Genomic DNA, 18,166 nt, shown 5'->3' on the forward strand with positions numbered 1-18,166 from the left:
TGTAAATTATATTACTCATCATATTGTGTTAATTAATAGACCATACTAATCACCTGAGATTACAAGCTAAGCATTTGTTTCACTTAAATGCTGATTCAATGGAGCAAGCATTGATATTTGGGTTTTTTTGGAAGTTTTTTTATTACAAGCTAAGCATTTGTTTCACTTAAATGCTGATTCAATGGAGCAAGCATTGATATTTGGGTTTTTTTGGAAGTTTTTTTAAGGTTCAAGCTATGTTCTAAATGTAATTTTTTAATGAACAAATCAAGTCCAGTCCCACCCTCTGAAAATGACCCTCTATCTGCCGCAGCAAGGTGTTACGTGGGTGACTCCTTGGCCTGCTCCAGCCACTCAGTTCCCCAACAATGAGGATCTTACGAGCCGGATCACCCTTGGGTACAGCGCCACATGCCCGTAATGTGCCTCATTCGGGACTCCATGAGCAACCCCTCATTTGACACAAGTCAAACCAACAGTACCCAAGGATTTTCCGGAGAGACACAGTACCAAAGGAGTCCAGTCTTCGTCTCAGGTCACTGTATAGCGTCCATGTCTCGCAACCATATAGCAACACAGGAAGCACCAGGACTCTAAAGACTTGGACCTTCGTCCTTTTGCATAAATATCGGGAGCGCCACACACCCCTTTCCGAGACCTCATGACCCCACATGCTTTCCCAATTCGTCTACTGACTTCATAGGAAGAGTCACCAGAGACATGAATGTTACTGCCAAGGTATGTAAACCTCTAAACAAGGTCAACACTCTCTCCCCAAACAGACATGCTGCTGATGGCTGTGCCCAAGAGGTCATTAAAGGCCTGGATCTTGGTTTTTATCCAGGACACTCCAGCCCAGACACTCAGACTCCTCACTCAGTCTCTCGAGTGCCCCAATCAGAGCCTTCATTGACTCTGCGAAGATCATAACATCGCTGGAACCCACGAACTTGCCCAACACCCAGTCCATACAAGCTTTGTACAGAGTAGGAGCAAGAACACACCCCTGGCGAACCCCAGAATCAACTGGGAAAAACACAGAGGTCCTGCATCCACTCTGCACAGCACTCACAGTACCAGTGTAGAGGCCGGCCATGATATCCAGCAACCTCAAGGGGATCCCGTAAACCCTCAGGATGTCCCACAGGACAGCTCAATCAACTGAGTCAAACGCTTTGCGAAAATCGACAAAGCCTGCAAAGAAACTCTGCCGATATTCGTGTTTGCGCTCCATGAGAACCCTCAGTGCCAGGATGCGGTTGATGGTAGACTTCTTAGGCGTAAAACCAGACTGTTCCGGTCGCTGGTAGGTGAGCAAGTGATCATGTATCCTATTGAGGACGACCCTAGCAAGGACCTTACCCGGCACCGAGAGCAGTGTTATCCCCCTGTATTTGCTGCAATCCAGGTGATCACCCTTCCCTTTCCAGCTAGGGACGACAAGTCATGTTTTCCAGTCAGCTGGGATGATTCCAGTCTCCCAAATGGAAGTAAAGATTGCTTGCAATGCCAGAAGGACAGCCTTACCACCAGCCTGGAGAAGTTCACCCCGGATACCACAGATCCCTGCAGCCTTTCCCCCCTCAGATGGTTTATCACCTGTGCAATCTCAGTGAGATTGGGTGGTTCAAAGCTAATTGGAGGATCAGCCTCAAGAACCGTGGACCCAGAGATATCCAGCGTCCCAGCTGGAGGATCAGCTTTGAACAACTGCTCAAAGTAGCCAGCCCAGAGAGTCACAACTGCAGTGTCATCCATAAGGACCGTTCCATCAGCTGCCCTGACTGCGACTGTCTGAGGAACAGATTCAGATGTGCGTAATGCTTTGATTCCTCTGTAAGCAGGAAGTGGGTCGCTAGACCACAGATGGTTTGTCACTTGCTCACAGATTCCTCTAACAAACGCCTCTTTATTTGCCCTCAGAGCCCTCGCAGCCATCCTTCTCAGTGCCTGGTACAGACCAGAGTTACCATTCAGCTGTGCGCAGCGGCTCCTCTCGATGATATCCAGGGTGCCCTGCAATATGAAACACCTCCTTCTGAGAACACTGGAAACACCAACACAACCCTCAGCAACCTTCAGGGTCTTGTCACAGAAGGTCCCCCACATCACATTAGAATCAGCAGTTGTACCCAAATCTGAAAGTTCCTCACACAAAGTGCGTGCAAACTCATTAGAAACAGCCTGGTCTTGGAGTCTGGCCAAGTCCAGGCTCATTTTCCTAGTAGGTGGCAACCTACTGGACCTAAGCTGGATCCTAAGAGTAGCAACAAGTCTGTGGTCAGAATTCACAAACTGGGCACTTCTGTAGACCCTGCAGTTTTGCAAGAGGCTCAAGCATCTGCCCACGAGGATGTGGTCCTTCACCATACCATCAGTATTCGAGTACCAAGTCCAGCGATGCGATTCGGGGCGCTAGAACCAAGATCCAGCGATTCGCAACTCCTGACCTTTTGCAAAGTCAAGGAACATGGAGCCACTTTCACCAAGGTCAACAGACCCATGGGGACAGAGACAACCCTCATAGCCAACCTTGTCAGTGCCAGTGGTTGCAATGAAGCAACCCATGACTAGAGGAGTGTCACCTCGTGGGCACCCATCAACCACCAAGCGAAGCTGCGAATAAAATGTCTCCCTCGCCGAGACATCACTCACTGCAGTCGGAGCATACACTGAGACAACAGACAAGGCACCCAGGGAGTGCCGTAATCTGAGTCCCATAATACACTTGTTGAAAGGAGTGACATCAGACACCATCGGAAGAAGCCAATCTGCTACAGTAACAGCTACTCCCCGAGTATGACAGCCATCAGATCGACCAGACCAATAAAAGGTGTAACCACCTACAGAGATCTGGCCAGTCCCCAGTCTGCTCACCTCAGAGAGTGCTGCCACTGAAATGTGGAGTTTATGCAGCTCCTCTGACAGCAGAGGAAGATGATCATCTTGCCGGAGAGATAAGACGTTCCATGCGCCCGCCGGTATGGGCCGCCACAAATTGGGACGCGAGTGCTGCCGTGCAGGGGGCGATGCCTGAGCATCATGCCAATTCCGATCCACACCAGACCTGACCCTATTGGTTTTTCAACGGTTTCGACGGGGATGGGGCTCCCAAGGGCTTTCCCCCATCTCCTTCATGATGCGAGCAGCCTTCCTATGGACGGCTTCAGCAGAGCAACTCCCGCGGAGAGCAAAAAGGAGTCCTTTCTGGAGCTTTGTAGAGTTTTTTTACGGTGGCTAGAGTGCCAATCCTGCCACCAACCCCCATAATTTCCCTGCAAGTTGGAGAACCTCTTGCAGGGCTGGATGCAGTTTAACGTCATACCCAGGACATTGAACATTGTTTTTTTTGTTTATTTGTTTTTTCTTAATTATTACAGTGTTTGCGTTCATATTTTCTTAATGGAACATTTTTTTTGTAGTAAATAAACTTTTTTACTTTTTTATAACAATGGTGTCCACCTCCATTTTTGTCCCACTGACTCTCGGTCTTCATACTTCATATTTCCAAGTTCCTGCTAGAGCATAAGGTTGGGACACTGTGATATTAAAGAGCATCACTGAATGCCATAGCCTTTGTCAGTATATTCTGCTGAAGTGCAAGAATTCTAGATGGGATATCAGGCCATTACAGGGAACAGCCAATCTCTCATACAAACACTAACTTATCCGTCTAATTTAAACATTTCAAGTAATCCCATTGGTTTTGGATGTTGGAGTAAATGAGAGAAAACCAAACAAAATCAAGCTCAGGCAAAAAATGAAACAGGAAACCGAGCAAAGCATTGGCAACACTGCTAACAATTTGTATATAACATTCTGAATATAATGTTAACATTCTGTAACTCACTATCCCAGCAGCTTTGGGCGCATGGTAGCAGTACATCGTAAGGGACACTCATACACCCAAACTCAATGAACTTACCCAGGATACCTTTGGGGATATGGGAAGACCAAAGTATCCACAGAAAACTCACAGTGGCACAGGGTGAGTGTGCAAAGTCCAAGCATACAATTACTAGAAACAGAATTCCAACCTAGAATGCTGGATCTAGGAAGCATAAGCCCTACCTACAATGCTAAGGTGCTCCCCTATTCTTAATATATTTGTAAATAATAAAATAATTGTTTGGCATTAAAACTCTGCTGCAAATGTGTATGTTTTTCTATAAAACTTATTACTGCTAATGTATTTATAATTTATCCAATGCAAGTTGTACAATAAAAATAATAATGCCGGTTTTCTTCAGTTTTTTTTCTGTGAATAAAAACAGTAGCTTTTAGCTGTAATTTACTGCTTTAAAAAGTATTTCTGGTGTGCAGTGTTAGCCATTAAAATATTCACTAAATTGTGGACATTTGAGGTTTCCCTCTTACGCATCACTAACCCAATAAACAATTCCCGACATCTTGGCCAGGAGAGGCAAGCAGTAATTTTTCTTAGAGCACTGAATCGTTTCTGAAGAGATTGCCTCTAAGGTAGTGATAAAATTCACTTCTGTAATTTAAATTCCCCTAAATGTGGTGCTCAGGCAGATATATATTTTAAGAATCATTCATAACTGTATCTCTTAATACAAACCCAGCTTTGGATAGGTTTCATATGCAGAGTAATCTTTCAGGTGGAACTTAGTGTTTATTAGTTTAGAGTCCATTTCTTTGGGTGGCCCTGTGTTCTGCATTTTTGGGGTCTTGGCAATGATATTTCCCACCTGACTCATTCTCAGTGTATCACAGGCTAAATATGTAAGAGCCATACACAGATCCCCTGAAAAATGCCCCATGTCAGGCATAGTTACAAGTTAATAAAGTAAATCAAATAAATCAAAATCAAAAACACTTCAACCCATGTCATGCTGACCCCTCTAGGCACAACCAAGTTAACCATCACTGGGCAAACCCTGGACACTGGAAGCTGTTATAGAAAAGTGGATGGTGGCAAAATTGGATGCCATCATGATAAATCCCCTCCATCAACTCCAGGAGGTGCTCTCTTGGAACACTTTTAGCCACAGGCTCTTTTCTCCATGGTGTGCTAAGAAGGCATCTCTGGGGGTCTCTTCTACCCATCGCTATCAGGCAATTCAATGCTTCCTCCTGGAGCACCTGTTATCTTCATTTTACAATGCAATTTTGAAATATCAGCACAATACGCATTTATTTAAAAATGTATTTATGTTTATTTTCTTATAGATGGATTGATTGATAGATTGGCTGTTGTGATAAATAAGAACACCAGACATCGTAACGGTTTGGGGCAGCCACCCGTATAATATGCCCTGGCTGCAAAAGGTTCAGATTTCAAACAGAGTTGTTCACAAGACTGAGTCCAAAACAGAAATAATTAACTAGAAGCAAAATGGCAGCTTTAAAGGCCTGTAGAGGAAGTGACATCATCAAAGGGCCCAAAACAGGAAGCAACGTCGTCAGGATCAGAAGTGACATCATCAAGGGGGCCTGGAACCCGAAGTGAACCTGGCGAGATTTCCCGAAAAGGGTCTCCAAGGAACTGAGAAAGACAGTCCGTGCACCCCGGTGCCTCATGGTCTGATGTGGTATTACAATTACTCAGTCTCTTTAGCTGCCTCCTAATCGCACATGGGTGACACTGTATTTTTTGTGCTGTGAATATTTATCCTTTTTTTATGTTTCTGCTGCTGCATACATCTAAATTTCCCCATGGGATTAATAAAGTTTATCTAATCTAATCTAATCTAAAACCTCCACAAAATTGCAGAACCCTATTACAGCACTTTCAGAGTGGCTGGTGGTGTAAGACATTTACAATGGCATAGGCTAAATAGAGCAGAAGAATGTCAATTAAGATATGATATATTTTAATCTAATTCTAAATGGAAGTTTTAAGCTTTCCTACCTGAAACACCAGCTGTTTTGCAACGATAGAGTATATGAATCTTAATCTGCATCAATACACATATTATTATTATATCTAGTGCAGCAAAGTATCATTTGATGACCACCTATACACACAGGAGTGTGGTGTGATTTGATTCTGTTTTAACAAAGCTTGTCTTATTTCAAAACTCCATCGCACAGGTCACAGATGTGCAGTCAGCATCTCAGTGATGGATTATTGTCTTGTTCATACTGTGATCCAACCTGCCCTTTTCTTCCTGCCAGGTTAGCCTGTAGTTTTTCAATCCTCATTACAGATTCATCACTGTCATATCATAAGTTGAGGAACAAATGAATTATGGTGAGGATTCATAGAATAAGATAAATTACCTACAAAACCATTTTGGTTGTTTGTATTTTAAACCTGGTATTGTTTAATGAAATTATTTTAAAATAGTCTGTACCTACTGTACTGACTCTGACTTTTCTCTGATATCACATCTTAGTTTCTGTCGATTTCTCAGTACATTCGTTACTGTGTTTTATATTCTAATTTTAATGTCATGATTTTTGCAAAGTAATATTCTAGTGTTTTATTTATTTTGCAAATTTTAGCGTTTTAAAAAATGTCTGACTGATTGACTGAGTTATGTTTTCTCTATTCAGTTATAAAAATGTTTTTCCATGGGACATGCTGTTAAGAATGCTGAAGATCCAAATTTGAATATTGAATCTCTTACTATTTGTGCTGAGTTACACAAAGAGCCACAAAACGGTTTGGGGCAGCCTCCCGTATACTTGAACTCAGATGCTAAATGGTAAATTGATTGCACAATTGTGTACAGATTGGAGTCCAAAACAAAACTAACTGCTGAGGCAAAGATGGCACGTTTAAAGTAAGGAAGTGACATCATCGGGGCCGGAAGTGATGTCACTGGGGCCAGACAGAATTTCCCTAACCGGTCTGCATTGGAAAAAGAGAAGCAATTAGCACACTCCGCCACCCCTTGGTCTGGTGCGGAATTGCCTTCATTCAAACCCTTTAGCTGCCTCCCATGCACACGTGTATGACAATGTATTCTGAGTGTTTGGATAGTTCTTCTCGGACATCTCAAAGACATGAACCTTGGGTTGAATGGCAGCTATAAATCTTCCCGGAATTTACTGTCTGTAAGAAAATGGACCAGTGTTCCTTCCTGGATTGGGTTCAGTTTTGTTCCATATGCTGGTGGGATAAGCTTCAGTTCCTCAGAACAAACCTGTAAAGGAATAAACACATTCATATAATAGATAATAGATGCATGGATGACATAATTTCATAATTACATGTCAAATCAATAACTAAGGATATTATTTAATCCATGATTTGACTTTTTTTTTTTTTTTCTTATTTCCATGTTGTAGTGAACTAATTGATTGGTTACTTACCGTGCTTATTTAAGTAACTCACACAACGTAACACTCTAAAACCTACTTAATCCAATTTGGTGTTGTGGGGAGCCAAAGTCTGTCCCAGGAGAAATGGGCACAAATCAGGAGTGGATGAGGTACATTCAATCACATTCACACAATTTAGAATTGCCAAATCACAAACATTCACATGTTTTCTGATGTGCAAAGAAAGAGTACCTGGATAAAAACCTGGACAGATATCAACCATATGACAAAACTGGATCTGGACAGCAACAACACTAACCTCTGCAACATCAGGCTGCCCATATATAACTGAGTTATTGGTAGTTGCCCATTAGCAAATAACTAAGGTAGAAAAAGTAGAGAATAGAACTTTATTTGTCCCCATAGGGGAATTTGGCAGAAGCTCTTTAAAGGAACAAATACATACATACATACATGGATATATAAGTATATACAGTATGCATGCACACTATGGTCGCACACACCCCAGAATGACAAAAAAGAAAGCAAATTTTAAAAAGAAAGAAAACTTCTGATTTAGTAGTCACAGTGAGGCATTTTGCAGGCATATTGCTGTTGGTATAAAGGAGCCCCTGTAATGGTTCTTGACCCACGTCTGCTGAATAATTAATTAGCAGAAAGTCCCCATAGTTAGCATGTCATGGAGAGGATACAGAGCATTTTTCACAATGGCACTCAGTTTTGTTTTAATTATCTCCTTTGCTACTACTTCCAGGGGGGTCCAGCGTGTGCCCCATAAATGAGCCTGCCCGTTTAATTAGCTTGTCAATTCGGTGGGCCAGTGTGTTGTTATTTCTAATGATAAGATCAAACACAAACATTTGTTTTTGATCATTTATTACAAAGAGAAGCAAGCTGATAGTGCTCAAAACTTATTAAAAAGAACCAAAACAAAAATGAAGTCCCACAAAGCACTTTCAACATTTCAAACATTATTTATGCAATAAACTTTCTATTCAAAAGATAATTTCTATGTTTAAATATTAGTCCTTCTATGAAATGATTTTATAGCTAAGTTTTTTAAATATGTAAGCTGAAGTTCTCTCATACCGTGAGAACAAGGGTAGTTATGTCAGTTTTCTATTTATTGATTTCATCTCTGCATTCTATACAGTGATACCATCAAAACTGACGAACAAGCTCCTCACACTTGATATGCTATCTGCCATCTGTAATTGGGTTCAAGACTTTCTAACAGGCAGACCTCAGGCAGTCTGAATTGGAAACCGGCTATGTGCTAACCCCTCTGCTTAATACCTTTTTCACGAATGACTGTGTTGCATCCCAGAATAACATCAGTATCCTTTAGTTTGCTGGTGATACCACAGTCATTGGACTGATTACTGGGAGAGACAAGACAGCCTATAGGAGGGTGTGTTGGTAAAACTGGTAACGCGGTACCGGGACAACAATCTGTCCTTAAAGTTAGTGGAAAAAAAAGGTGATGAAGTAGGCACCAGCATACACCACTGCACATAGCTAAGGCAGAGATGGAGAGTGGAAATAATGTAATTTCTCTACATTAATATTAGTGAGAGTATTACCTGGTCCCACAACATTATTTAATTATTTAAAAAAACTGAAATCTCAAAGGCGTGTCTATTTCCTAAGAATGCTAAAGAAATTTGGCACGACAGCAAGAACTCTTGTTAGGTTTTATAAGGATACCATAGACAGCCTTCTTACCAATGCCATCCCAGTCTGGTTGGTAACTGCTCTGCACAGAACCGGAAAGTCCTACAGTGAAGGTCAGGAGTACCCAAACCATTTCAAGTAAAGCTCTTCCATCTCTGGATGACTTTTACCATGCCAGAGTCATCAGAGTGTCTCAGAGCATTATAAAGAACAGCATCCACCCTCAACACAGTCTATTCATGCACATACCATCAGACAGACACTATAAGAGTGTGAAATCAAGGATTACAAGTCTAAGGAACACTTTTTATGTGCAGAAAATTAGACTTGTGAATGATTCTTGTTTATTACCCCGTTCTCTCACAAAATCTGACTGTATTGACACAGGCCTGTGTACTTATTTATCTACTCTATTCACCTTTTGAAATATATCTACATTACATGTCTGTTTAGATTATACTGTATGTTTCAATCTCACTATCTGATTTATATGTTTACATACTATTCGTACTATTTGCATTATATATGATTATATTGCACTGCTGTACTTATTGTGGAAGTTTGTTTTTCTTATCCATTGTCTATTGACTATTAGCATATTGATTGTACTGTCTTGTGTTTACTTTGCATATACTGGTGGATGGAGTAACATGCAGAGAATGCTTTTCATTGTAGAGTCTGACTGACTGTTTACTCTGCATTTAGCAATAAATTCTCATCTCATGTCATCCCATCTCAAACTGTAATAAAGAAAACAGAGGGTGCAGTTTAAATGAAAAATATGTACTTTTTTTATATATAATGGTATTTTACCCTCAGATCCAACACCAATACTAAGTAGTACTGGCATGATGGTAAAGGCTTAACGTTTAGACATATTGATCATTTTAGCTCCCAAATACTCCCATTCTGGTAAAAGTATTTCCAAGTACTTCCAAGAAAAAAGTAGTTGCAAGCCAGTTTCTTTCACCATGGTTTGCTACAGTTTACAATGTGCCCAAAACTGTAACAGCCTGAGTTCTTTGCTGTTGCATTTAGCTACTAATTTAAAATAGAAATGTCAATCTGTGCATGGGGCAGCTTATACTCCGCGGTGATATCTATCACAACGTCTGTGCTACCAGCAAAGACACAGTTCTGATACAAATTTTGCTTTCTGTCTTGTGAAACTGAAACATCCTAGTATTTTATTTTATAGCTGTCCACTAAGGTGTTTACAGTATATAGTTTTCTAATGTTAAATATTGGGCTACATTTAGCACTCCTGTATCGTTCACTTTAAATGTCCCAGTTTGTAAGACTTCTATAAGTCAAGTCTGCTTATGAGCATAAATTTTCTTCAACTCCCCTCACAGGCTAATAAAAACAGCCATTATCACCCATAAGAAACTAAAATAATAAAAAAAACTCTCTTATGTTGGCTGTGATTTTTAAAAAACAATTTACAGCAGCTTTAAGCTGAGGTTTTCAGTCAAAATAATCAATGTCTAATTTATCTACTTTGAACCTTCCCCTGATCTATATATGGAGGTAAAGGATAATACTAGAAAGCTAAACATATAGTGAATTTTTCTACACAAGTGTAAGACTTCCAACAGCGAGCTATAACTTAAGCTGTTTTGGCTTATTGCCTGGACTTTGAAGTAAGTTGCACCCAAAGTGTAATTTGATTGCAGACTAGATCTCAAGCGGTGTTTAAATCAATAAACTTAACTCAAAGTTCAGACTGCTAATTGGGTCATATCAGTTGCTTTTGTTTGACAGCAGTGATAATATTTGCAATGACAAATTGTATGCCCCCTTTACCTTAAAAGTCCACATTGACAATTGCATTAAAATGATTTAAAAAGTGTGACACATGCTTTTATACAAATGACACTACGTTTGCTGTAATTATACAATACATGTGCCACTTGGGGACTGGATATGAGTTGAAATGCACCTATCGATAAGCAGCATTTTAATTCTCATTTGTACAGGAGTCACAGCTGAAAGCACTGAAGGAGACAGTACATCTATGTCTGTCATCAGTACTGCAGAATCAGCCTTCGACGGAGAATCGGATTCCTTCAAAGCATTCGGAGAAGATGATGGTCACACTCACAAACAGCTCAAGGGTGACATTCCAACAACCACAGGCAAAGGTGAGTCACTACAAGTTTAACCATAGCATTCATATTTTTTTTATGTTTGCTTTTAATGAGAATTGAGTCCAAGAATACAAAACACACTGTTTTCAAAAAATATATTATTTTAGGGTAAGAGACATGCTTTTATTATTATTTATTGGAGAATAAAGGCTACAAATTGTGTTTTACCACTGTTTGGTAATGCACACATGCAGTGGAAAATATGAAACAGGCATTCTATTACTTACAGCAGGTAAGGGGGAAATAAAGGATTTTTAACAAATAGCAAAGCCTTATTTTGTAGCTTTGTCTAAAGAGAAAAAATCAATTACAGCTTAAGGAACGCTCTCTTTTATAGTGGCTCATGCCATTTGACCTTTCGCTTTATCTTACTTTTACTGTTCATTCCACCCCTGTGTGCTCTATTTTCAGTAAAGACATCCTTTTTGTGTGATGATGGCCTCTTCAGAGCATATTTAGAGTTTGTGAATTGCTTACCAGCATCCCCTATGGTTTACTAAAAACCCTGCACACACATATATATAATATAGCAAAATACCCATGCTTCGCAGCGGCGAAGTACTGCATTAAAATTTTTATTAAGAAGAAAATTAAACCTTTTTAAACTGAGGGAAAATATGCCAATAAGTATTTGTTAAGGATCTCTTTTTACATCATGTTGTCAGTTCGGCTCTCCAGTTGTAATACGACCAAGCTGTGCGCTGAGCTTACTCTTGAGCATGCAACATACAGTTGGCCATGTGAACAGTAATCTTGTCTTAAATCTCACAGCTTGGATTGCTGCTGTCATAATCGGTTTGAGTTTCATGGTTTGTTTCAGTTACGACAGTATTTGCAGGATTTGTTGTGTTGAAGTGATATTTGGCATCTGTCAAGCGTTGTAAGTATACAACCGGTTTCATCGATAAAATCACATCCAGCTTTTGAGAGTTTAAACATTCATAAACATCAAAGTGTCCACTACTCAAATCATCACCTGTGAATCTAAGATGTTGAAGAGGCATTGTTGAAAGGTGTAAAATATTTGGCCATTTCGGTACACTTGAAAGCAACAACCGAACAATTCAGCGGCAGCCATCAACTCACATGGAGAACCATAGGTGAAGGGCTTAAGCATTTCACTCTTATAGTGCTCCTGTGTAGGAGATATGTTATCAGTCCACACCTTGAACCTGTCCCAGTCATTCAATACATAAGACACAATGTTCCTCCGGATGCCAAGAGTGAGCCTGATATGGCCGTGCAATATGTAACAAAGAGAATGGAAAAGGTAGGTGCTATCTCTGGGCATGGAAACCACTCGGTAAGTGACAGTTCTTTGATCGATAGTGATCATCTCGATAGACATGGTAATGGGGGTTGGAATGATAAAGGAAATGGGTACCTGAGCAATGTAAAGTAAGTGTAAAATACCTATACAATAACTATAATTGTAATAAACAAACAATAAAACAGCGGAGAAGCCGTGGATTAAACAAAAAGGCTGTAGTTATCAGTAGGGAGACGTGAATCCCATGGCGAAGCAAGGAAGGGAATGTAGAGACTGGAGTGACGGACGGTCTTATATAGGCAGGCAGCCAACAATGTGGGAGGCGTTGGGATGGGGGACCCAACGCCACCTCATACGGTGACCGAGTTGCAGGCTATGGACGTATATATGTACGTACGTAGGGTTCAGTTAGTGTTGGGAACCCGTGTACCCAATTTCTTGAAGATGGGCCCATAAGTAACAAAGACTGTTGAAAAGTTCAATATGGCGGCTGACAGTGGCATCATACCACCGAAATAAGTACTTACATTGGTTTCGGTCAGTGCAGGGAAGCCGCCTACCAAATTTCGAGAAGATGGGGCCATGAATAAGAAAGTTCAACATGTTGGACGTTGTTGACCGTTATGACCATTATGCGTAGAATTTCGAAATGAAACCTGCTTAACTGTTGTAAATAAGCTGTAAGGAATGAGCCTGCCAAATTTCAGCCTTCTACCTACACGGGAAGTTGGAGAATTAGGGACGTTGGAAAGGTCAATAAGGCGGCTGACAGTGGCGTCATACCACCGGAATCAGTATATACATTGGTTTCGGTTAGCGCAGGGAATGGGGCCATGAATAAGAAAGTTCAATATGGCAGACATTGGTGACCGTTATGACCGTTACGTGTAAAATTTCGAAATGAAACCTGCTTAACTTTTGTAAGTAAGCTGTAAGGAATGGGCCTGCCAAATTTCAGCCTTCTACCTACACGGGAAGTTGGAGAATTAGTGACGTTTGGAAAGTTCAATATGGCGGCCGACAGTGGCGTCATACCATCGAAATAAGTAAGTACATCAGTTTCGGTTAGCGCAGGGAAGTTGCCTACCAAATTTCATGAAGATGGGGCCATAAATAAGAAAGTTCAACATGGCGGACGTTGTTGACCGTTATCGACTGTTATAACCGTTACGTGTAGAATTTCGAAATGAAATCTGCTTAACTTTTGTAAGTAAGCAGTAAGGAATACGCCTGCCAAATTTCAGCTTTCTACCTACATGGGAAGTTGGAGAATTAATGATGAGTCAGTGAGTGAGTGAGTCAGTCAGTCAGTCAGTCAGTTAGTGAGGGCTTTGCCTTTTATTAGTATAGATATACTACCAGCTGTATTACCCAAATTTATCCAGGAAGACAATGGGCCTCATTTACAGTTGGTTGGTTGGGAACATGTGCTAATTCAGTTATAGTGCCATCAGTTAATCAGATGTCTCAGGAGATTTTTTTTTTTTTTTTTACCAAAGGCTAATATTTTTGGCAGGCAGTATGGTGTATGGATAGAGCTTTGGACCTAGGCCTTCAAACCCTGAGGGTGCAGGTTCAAATCCTGCTATGGACATTGTGTGACCATGAATAAGTCGCTTCACCTTCATGTGCTCTAATTGTAAACACAAAATAAATGAAACCAATTGTTTCTCCAATGTTGTAAGTTACCTTAAAAAATTCCATCCATCCATTATCCAACCCGCTATATCCTAACTACAGGGTCACGGGGGTCTGCTGGAGCTAATCCCAGCCAACACAGGGTGCAAGGCAGGGTGCCAGCCCACTGCAGGGCACACATACACACACCCACACACCAAGCAATCACTAGGGACAATTTAGGATCGCCAATGCATCTAACCTGCATGTCTTTGGTCTGTGGGAGGAAACCGGAGCACCTGGAGGAAACCCACGCAGACACGGGGAGAACATACAACCTCCGTGCAGGGAGTACCCACTCCTAACTGCAAGACAGCAGCGCTACCCTCTGCGCCACCCCCTTAAAAAATTACACCAGACAAATAAGTAATATTAATATTGTTAGGTCACAGGAGCTTCTTATTCTTGAACATACCATAGAAAGATAGATATATAGATAGATACTTTATTAATCCCAAGGGGAAATTCACATACTCCAGCAGCAGCATACTGATAAAAAACAATATTAAATTAAAAAGTAGTAAAAAGTGTCCACATAAAAGAAAGTGGTAGGAGTGATCAGTGAAATAGAGAAAACGGTAGAAAGACAAAGTCGTACACGGAGCTGCTGGAAAGGCTGCCACTCGCAGCGGCGCCTATTACACCCAAGTAAAACATTTTTGCTGTAGATCAATTCTTTTTCCTAGTTACTTGACTTTTGTTGATGGTCACAGCAAAACATGATCTTACAGAAAAGTGTATTCATTTAAGTTGAAATGGGTAATCAGTAGAATGGTGTAATTTGAGTATATACTGTATTATCATTAGATGTTTACAGTTTTCACTAATTTACATCATTCACTAAAGTACTTCTTTTTATGTTTTTTTTTGTATTTTAATTTTGTTTTTTTAAAATAGCCTTATGCAGACAATAAACTGCTAACACTGAATTGTATTTTACTTTAATTACTGTGATCTCAAACAGCAAAGATGTTTACCAACTCTACATTTATGCTGCCCATGTAATTAATGGAATGTTTTTACTTTTGGACTTGAAGTGATAAAAATAACTGCTAGCACTGTTTGGAAGCTTCTTGAAATGCTGGTAGAGTTTTTGGTAGAGGAATAGGCAAATAAACTTTTATTTTGGGACTTGGAAGAAACGGTATTGCAGCTTTATTCAGCAATGGATCTTTTTTGAAATACACAGAAAATTTGACAATTTCTTAGTTATTTTGCCCTGGTGGCAGTTCCTTCTAATTAAAAGACCTCAAACGCATCTTCCTTCAGCATTCAGTTGAAGGGAGGCAGGAGCTGAGCCACAGGCGGTTTGATTTGAACAGAGGGCAAAATAATGGGTAAGTGAGCTGGCATTAGAGCCATATATAACTTACATGCTATTGAGTACAGCTGAGTTTGTACTTGGACACTTTAAAGATGTTTGAAAGTGTGTTTTCTCTATGACTGATTCAGTCCCAGAGAACAAAAGCTCAACATGATTGGTCACAATATTTAAAGAATTGTGGGGAGTGGGGTTGTGGCATCCCCGTTCAAATTAAGTGCATGTAGATGTGAACTATTTTGGAGGGCAAGATGGGGGTCCCCTTTCAAAGTCCGTAGAAGCAAATATATATTACAATGGAGTAGTCTTGCGGGCGATCTGTTAAGTGTAAATTTATGCATTCTGTCCAAACTGTTTTGGATCTGAAGACACCACTTATAATAATAATAATAATAATAATAATTAATTTTATTTATAGGGCACTTTACATTAGCAGTAAATCTCAAAGTGCTACATAAAAGGTTTAAACAAAGGCAAAGCAAGATAAAAATAGAGATAAAACAACAATAATTTTAGCATGTTTGTTAATATGCTTTCCTAAATAGAAAAGTCTTTATCTGTTTTTAAAACAGCCCACAGTCTGCTGTGTTCTTAGGCTCTCTGGTAGGCCATTCCAGAGTCGTGGATCAGTGGCTGCAAAGGCTCGGTCACCCATTGTATGAAGCTTGGTCACAGAGGGGGCGAAGGCGGTGTGTACAGTAGAACCTCGGTTCACGACCATAATTCGTTCCAGAACATTGGTCGTAAACCGAGTTGGTTGTGAACCGAAGCAGTTTCCCCCATAGGATTGTATGTAAATACAATTAATCTGTTCCAGACCGTACGAACTGTATGTAAATATATGAAAAGATTAAGCACAAATAGAATGCACAGTGTAATAGTGAACTAATGTAAAAACATTGAATAACACTGACACAAAACACTCAGGCTCCCTGCTCAGCCTGCTCGCACTCTCTCTCTCTCTCTGTATCACACACACACACACATACACCACCCACCCCTTAACACCTCCCCCTCCCTTCCCTGTCAGCAGCACGTGCTTGCTCTCTCTCTCTGTGATTGCTTGCCACGCGCTCGCTCTCTGCGCTTGCTTGCTCGGGCTCACTCTCTCTCTGTAGCACACACACACACACAACCCACCCTCTGTCAGCAGCATGTGCAGCAGTTTTTTTAAAATGAATTTTAAGCAGTGGAAAAAAAGGAACATTAGAAGAAACCTGAACTTTAAAAACCAACCACAAGCAACCAAAAAACATTGCAGGAGTTAATGCTAATAGCCTTATAGCCAGATCGCTGTAAACACTTTTTTTAAAATGAGTTTTAAGCACAGCGGAAAAAAAGGAACATTTGAAAAAAGAGAAAATTAACATTGCAACTAATCGCGCTATGAACAACTCCATCTGTAAACACTTTCATGAGTTTTAAGCACAAGGAAAAAAGCGAACATTTAAAAAAAGAGAAAAGTAACATTGCAACAATTCACGCTACGAACTGAAAAATTAACTTTTAAAAAATCCGTAATACAAAAACCACCAAGAAAACTAACCTTGCATGAGTCGAGTTCTGGCATGAAGTGTTTTCCTTCAGGTGTTTTCTCTCTTGTGATTTCTTGGGTTTCTGGTGTTTTTATTTGTTTAGCTGGTGGGAGCGAAAGCCTCATGCAGCCATTCCAAAAGAAAGTCTTTGTGACCCAACCCTTCGTGTTTGCCCTCCACATTACTGGCAGTCTGGCTTTGTTTACATTGTGCTGCTTGAAAGCACGAGGGTTCTCAAATTGGTAAATGAGTAAACTGGTAAACAGTTTTTCCACCTCTTGTAATTTCTTTCTTTACTTCGATTTCAATTTTCTTCAAAACTTTCTTCTCACCACTCTTCACTTGCTTAGAAGCCATAGTTAACTGCAAAAGCACACAAAATACTGTAGAGCATAAAGGGAGTGCAGGTAATGCATGCACATCTGACTGAGAACAATGAACAGGGCTCTTGCAGGCACGCGGCTCGCTTGCTTTCTCTCTCTCTCTCTTTTTCTCTCTCAGCCTGCCTGTGCCGGAGTGGAATTAGGGGATGGTTCGCTTGCACGTACTGCCTGCAGATAGGCAGGCAAACATGTGCAGCAATCTCCCCCTCCCCAGCAGGCACATGGCTCGCTCGCTCTTGCTCTCTCTCTCTCTCTCTCTCTCTCTCAGCTCAACTCAGCTCAGGCAGGCAAGGGAAACTGGCTTCTTCGTATACCAAGTGTGTGGTTGTGAACCGAGGCAAAAGTTTGGCAAACTTTTTGGGCGTGAACCGAGTTGTACGTGAACCGAGACATTTGTGAACCGAGGTTCCACTGTATTTGAAAAACGGAGGTTTCTTGCAGTGGATTGTAGTATTAGGAGTTCCTTCACATATTGTGGAGCATTTCCATGGATACACTGGTGAATGAGCAGACAGAGTTTGTATTAGATACGGAGGTGGATAGGGAGCCAATAAAGTGACCGAAGGATTGGTGAAATGTGTTCATATTTCCGCACCCTCATCAGGATTCTTGCAGCACTATTTTGAATTTGTTGGCGCTTTTGAAGGCTTTTGCTAAGGATCCCGATGAGGAGTGCATTACAATAATCCAGCCTGGATGAAACAAAGACATGAACCAGTTTTTCAGCATCACAGAGGGCAAGGTAGGGACGGAGTTTGGCTATATTTCATAGATGAAAGAATGCAATTTTACAAAGGTGATGGATATGCCTCAAATGACAGATGGAAGTCTAACTTGACACCCAGATTTGTAACAGAAGGGGAGAGGGTAGTAGTATGGTCAGAAAAGGAAATACAATTTAC

The 18,166-nt window shown here is 40.8% G+C and overlaps 1 protein-coding gene across 1 annotated transcript in view; it reads left to right on the forward strand.

Annotated features, from left to right (window-relative positions):
• Nucleotides 1–18,166, forward strand: part of luzp2 (leucine zipper protein 2) — a 708,607-nt gene that overhangs the window by 578,272 nt on the left and 112,169 nt on the right. Inside the window, exon 9 of the mRNA XM_039753635.1 lies at nucleotides 10,908–11,072. Coding sequence (XP_039609569.1) covers nucleotides 10,908–11,072 — 165 coding nt within the window. The remainder of the gene's footprint in view (nucleotides 1–10,907; nucleotides 11,073–18,166) is intronic.

The sequence above is a fragment of the Polypterus senegalus genome, chromosome 1 (assembly GCF_016835505.1).
Source record: "Polypterus senegalus isolate Bchr_013 chromosome 1, ASM1683550v1, whole genome shotgun sequence".
Lineage (NCBI taxonomy): Eukaryota > Metazoa > Chordata > Cladistia > Polypteriformes > Polypteridae > Polypterus > Polypterus senegalus.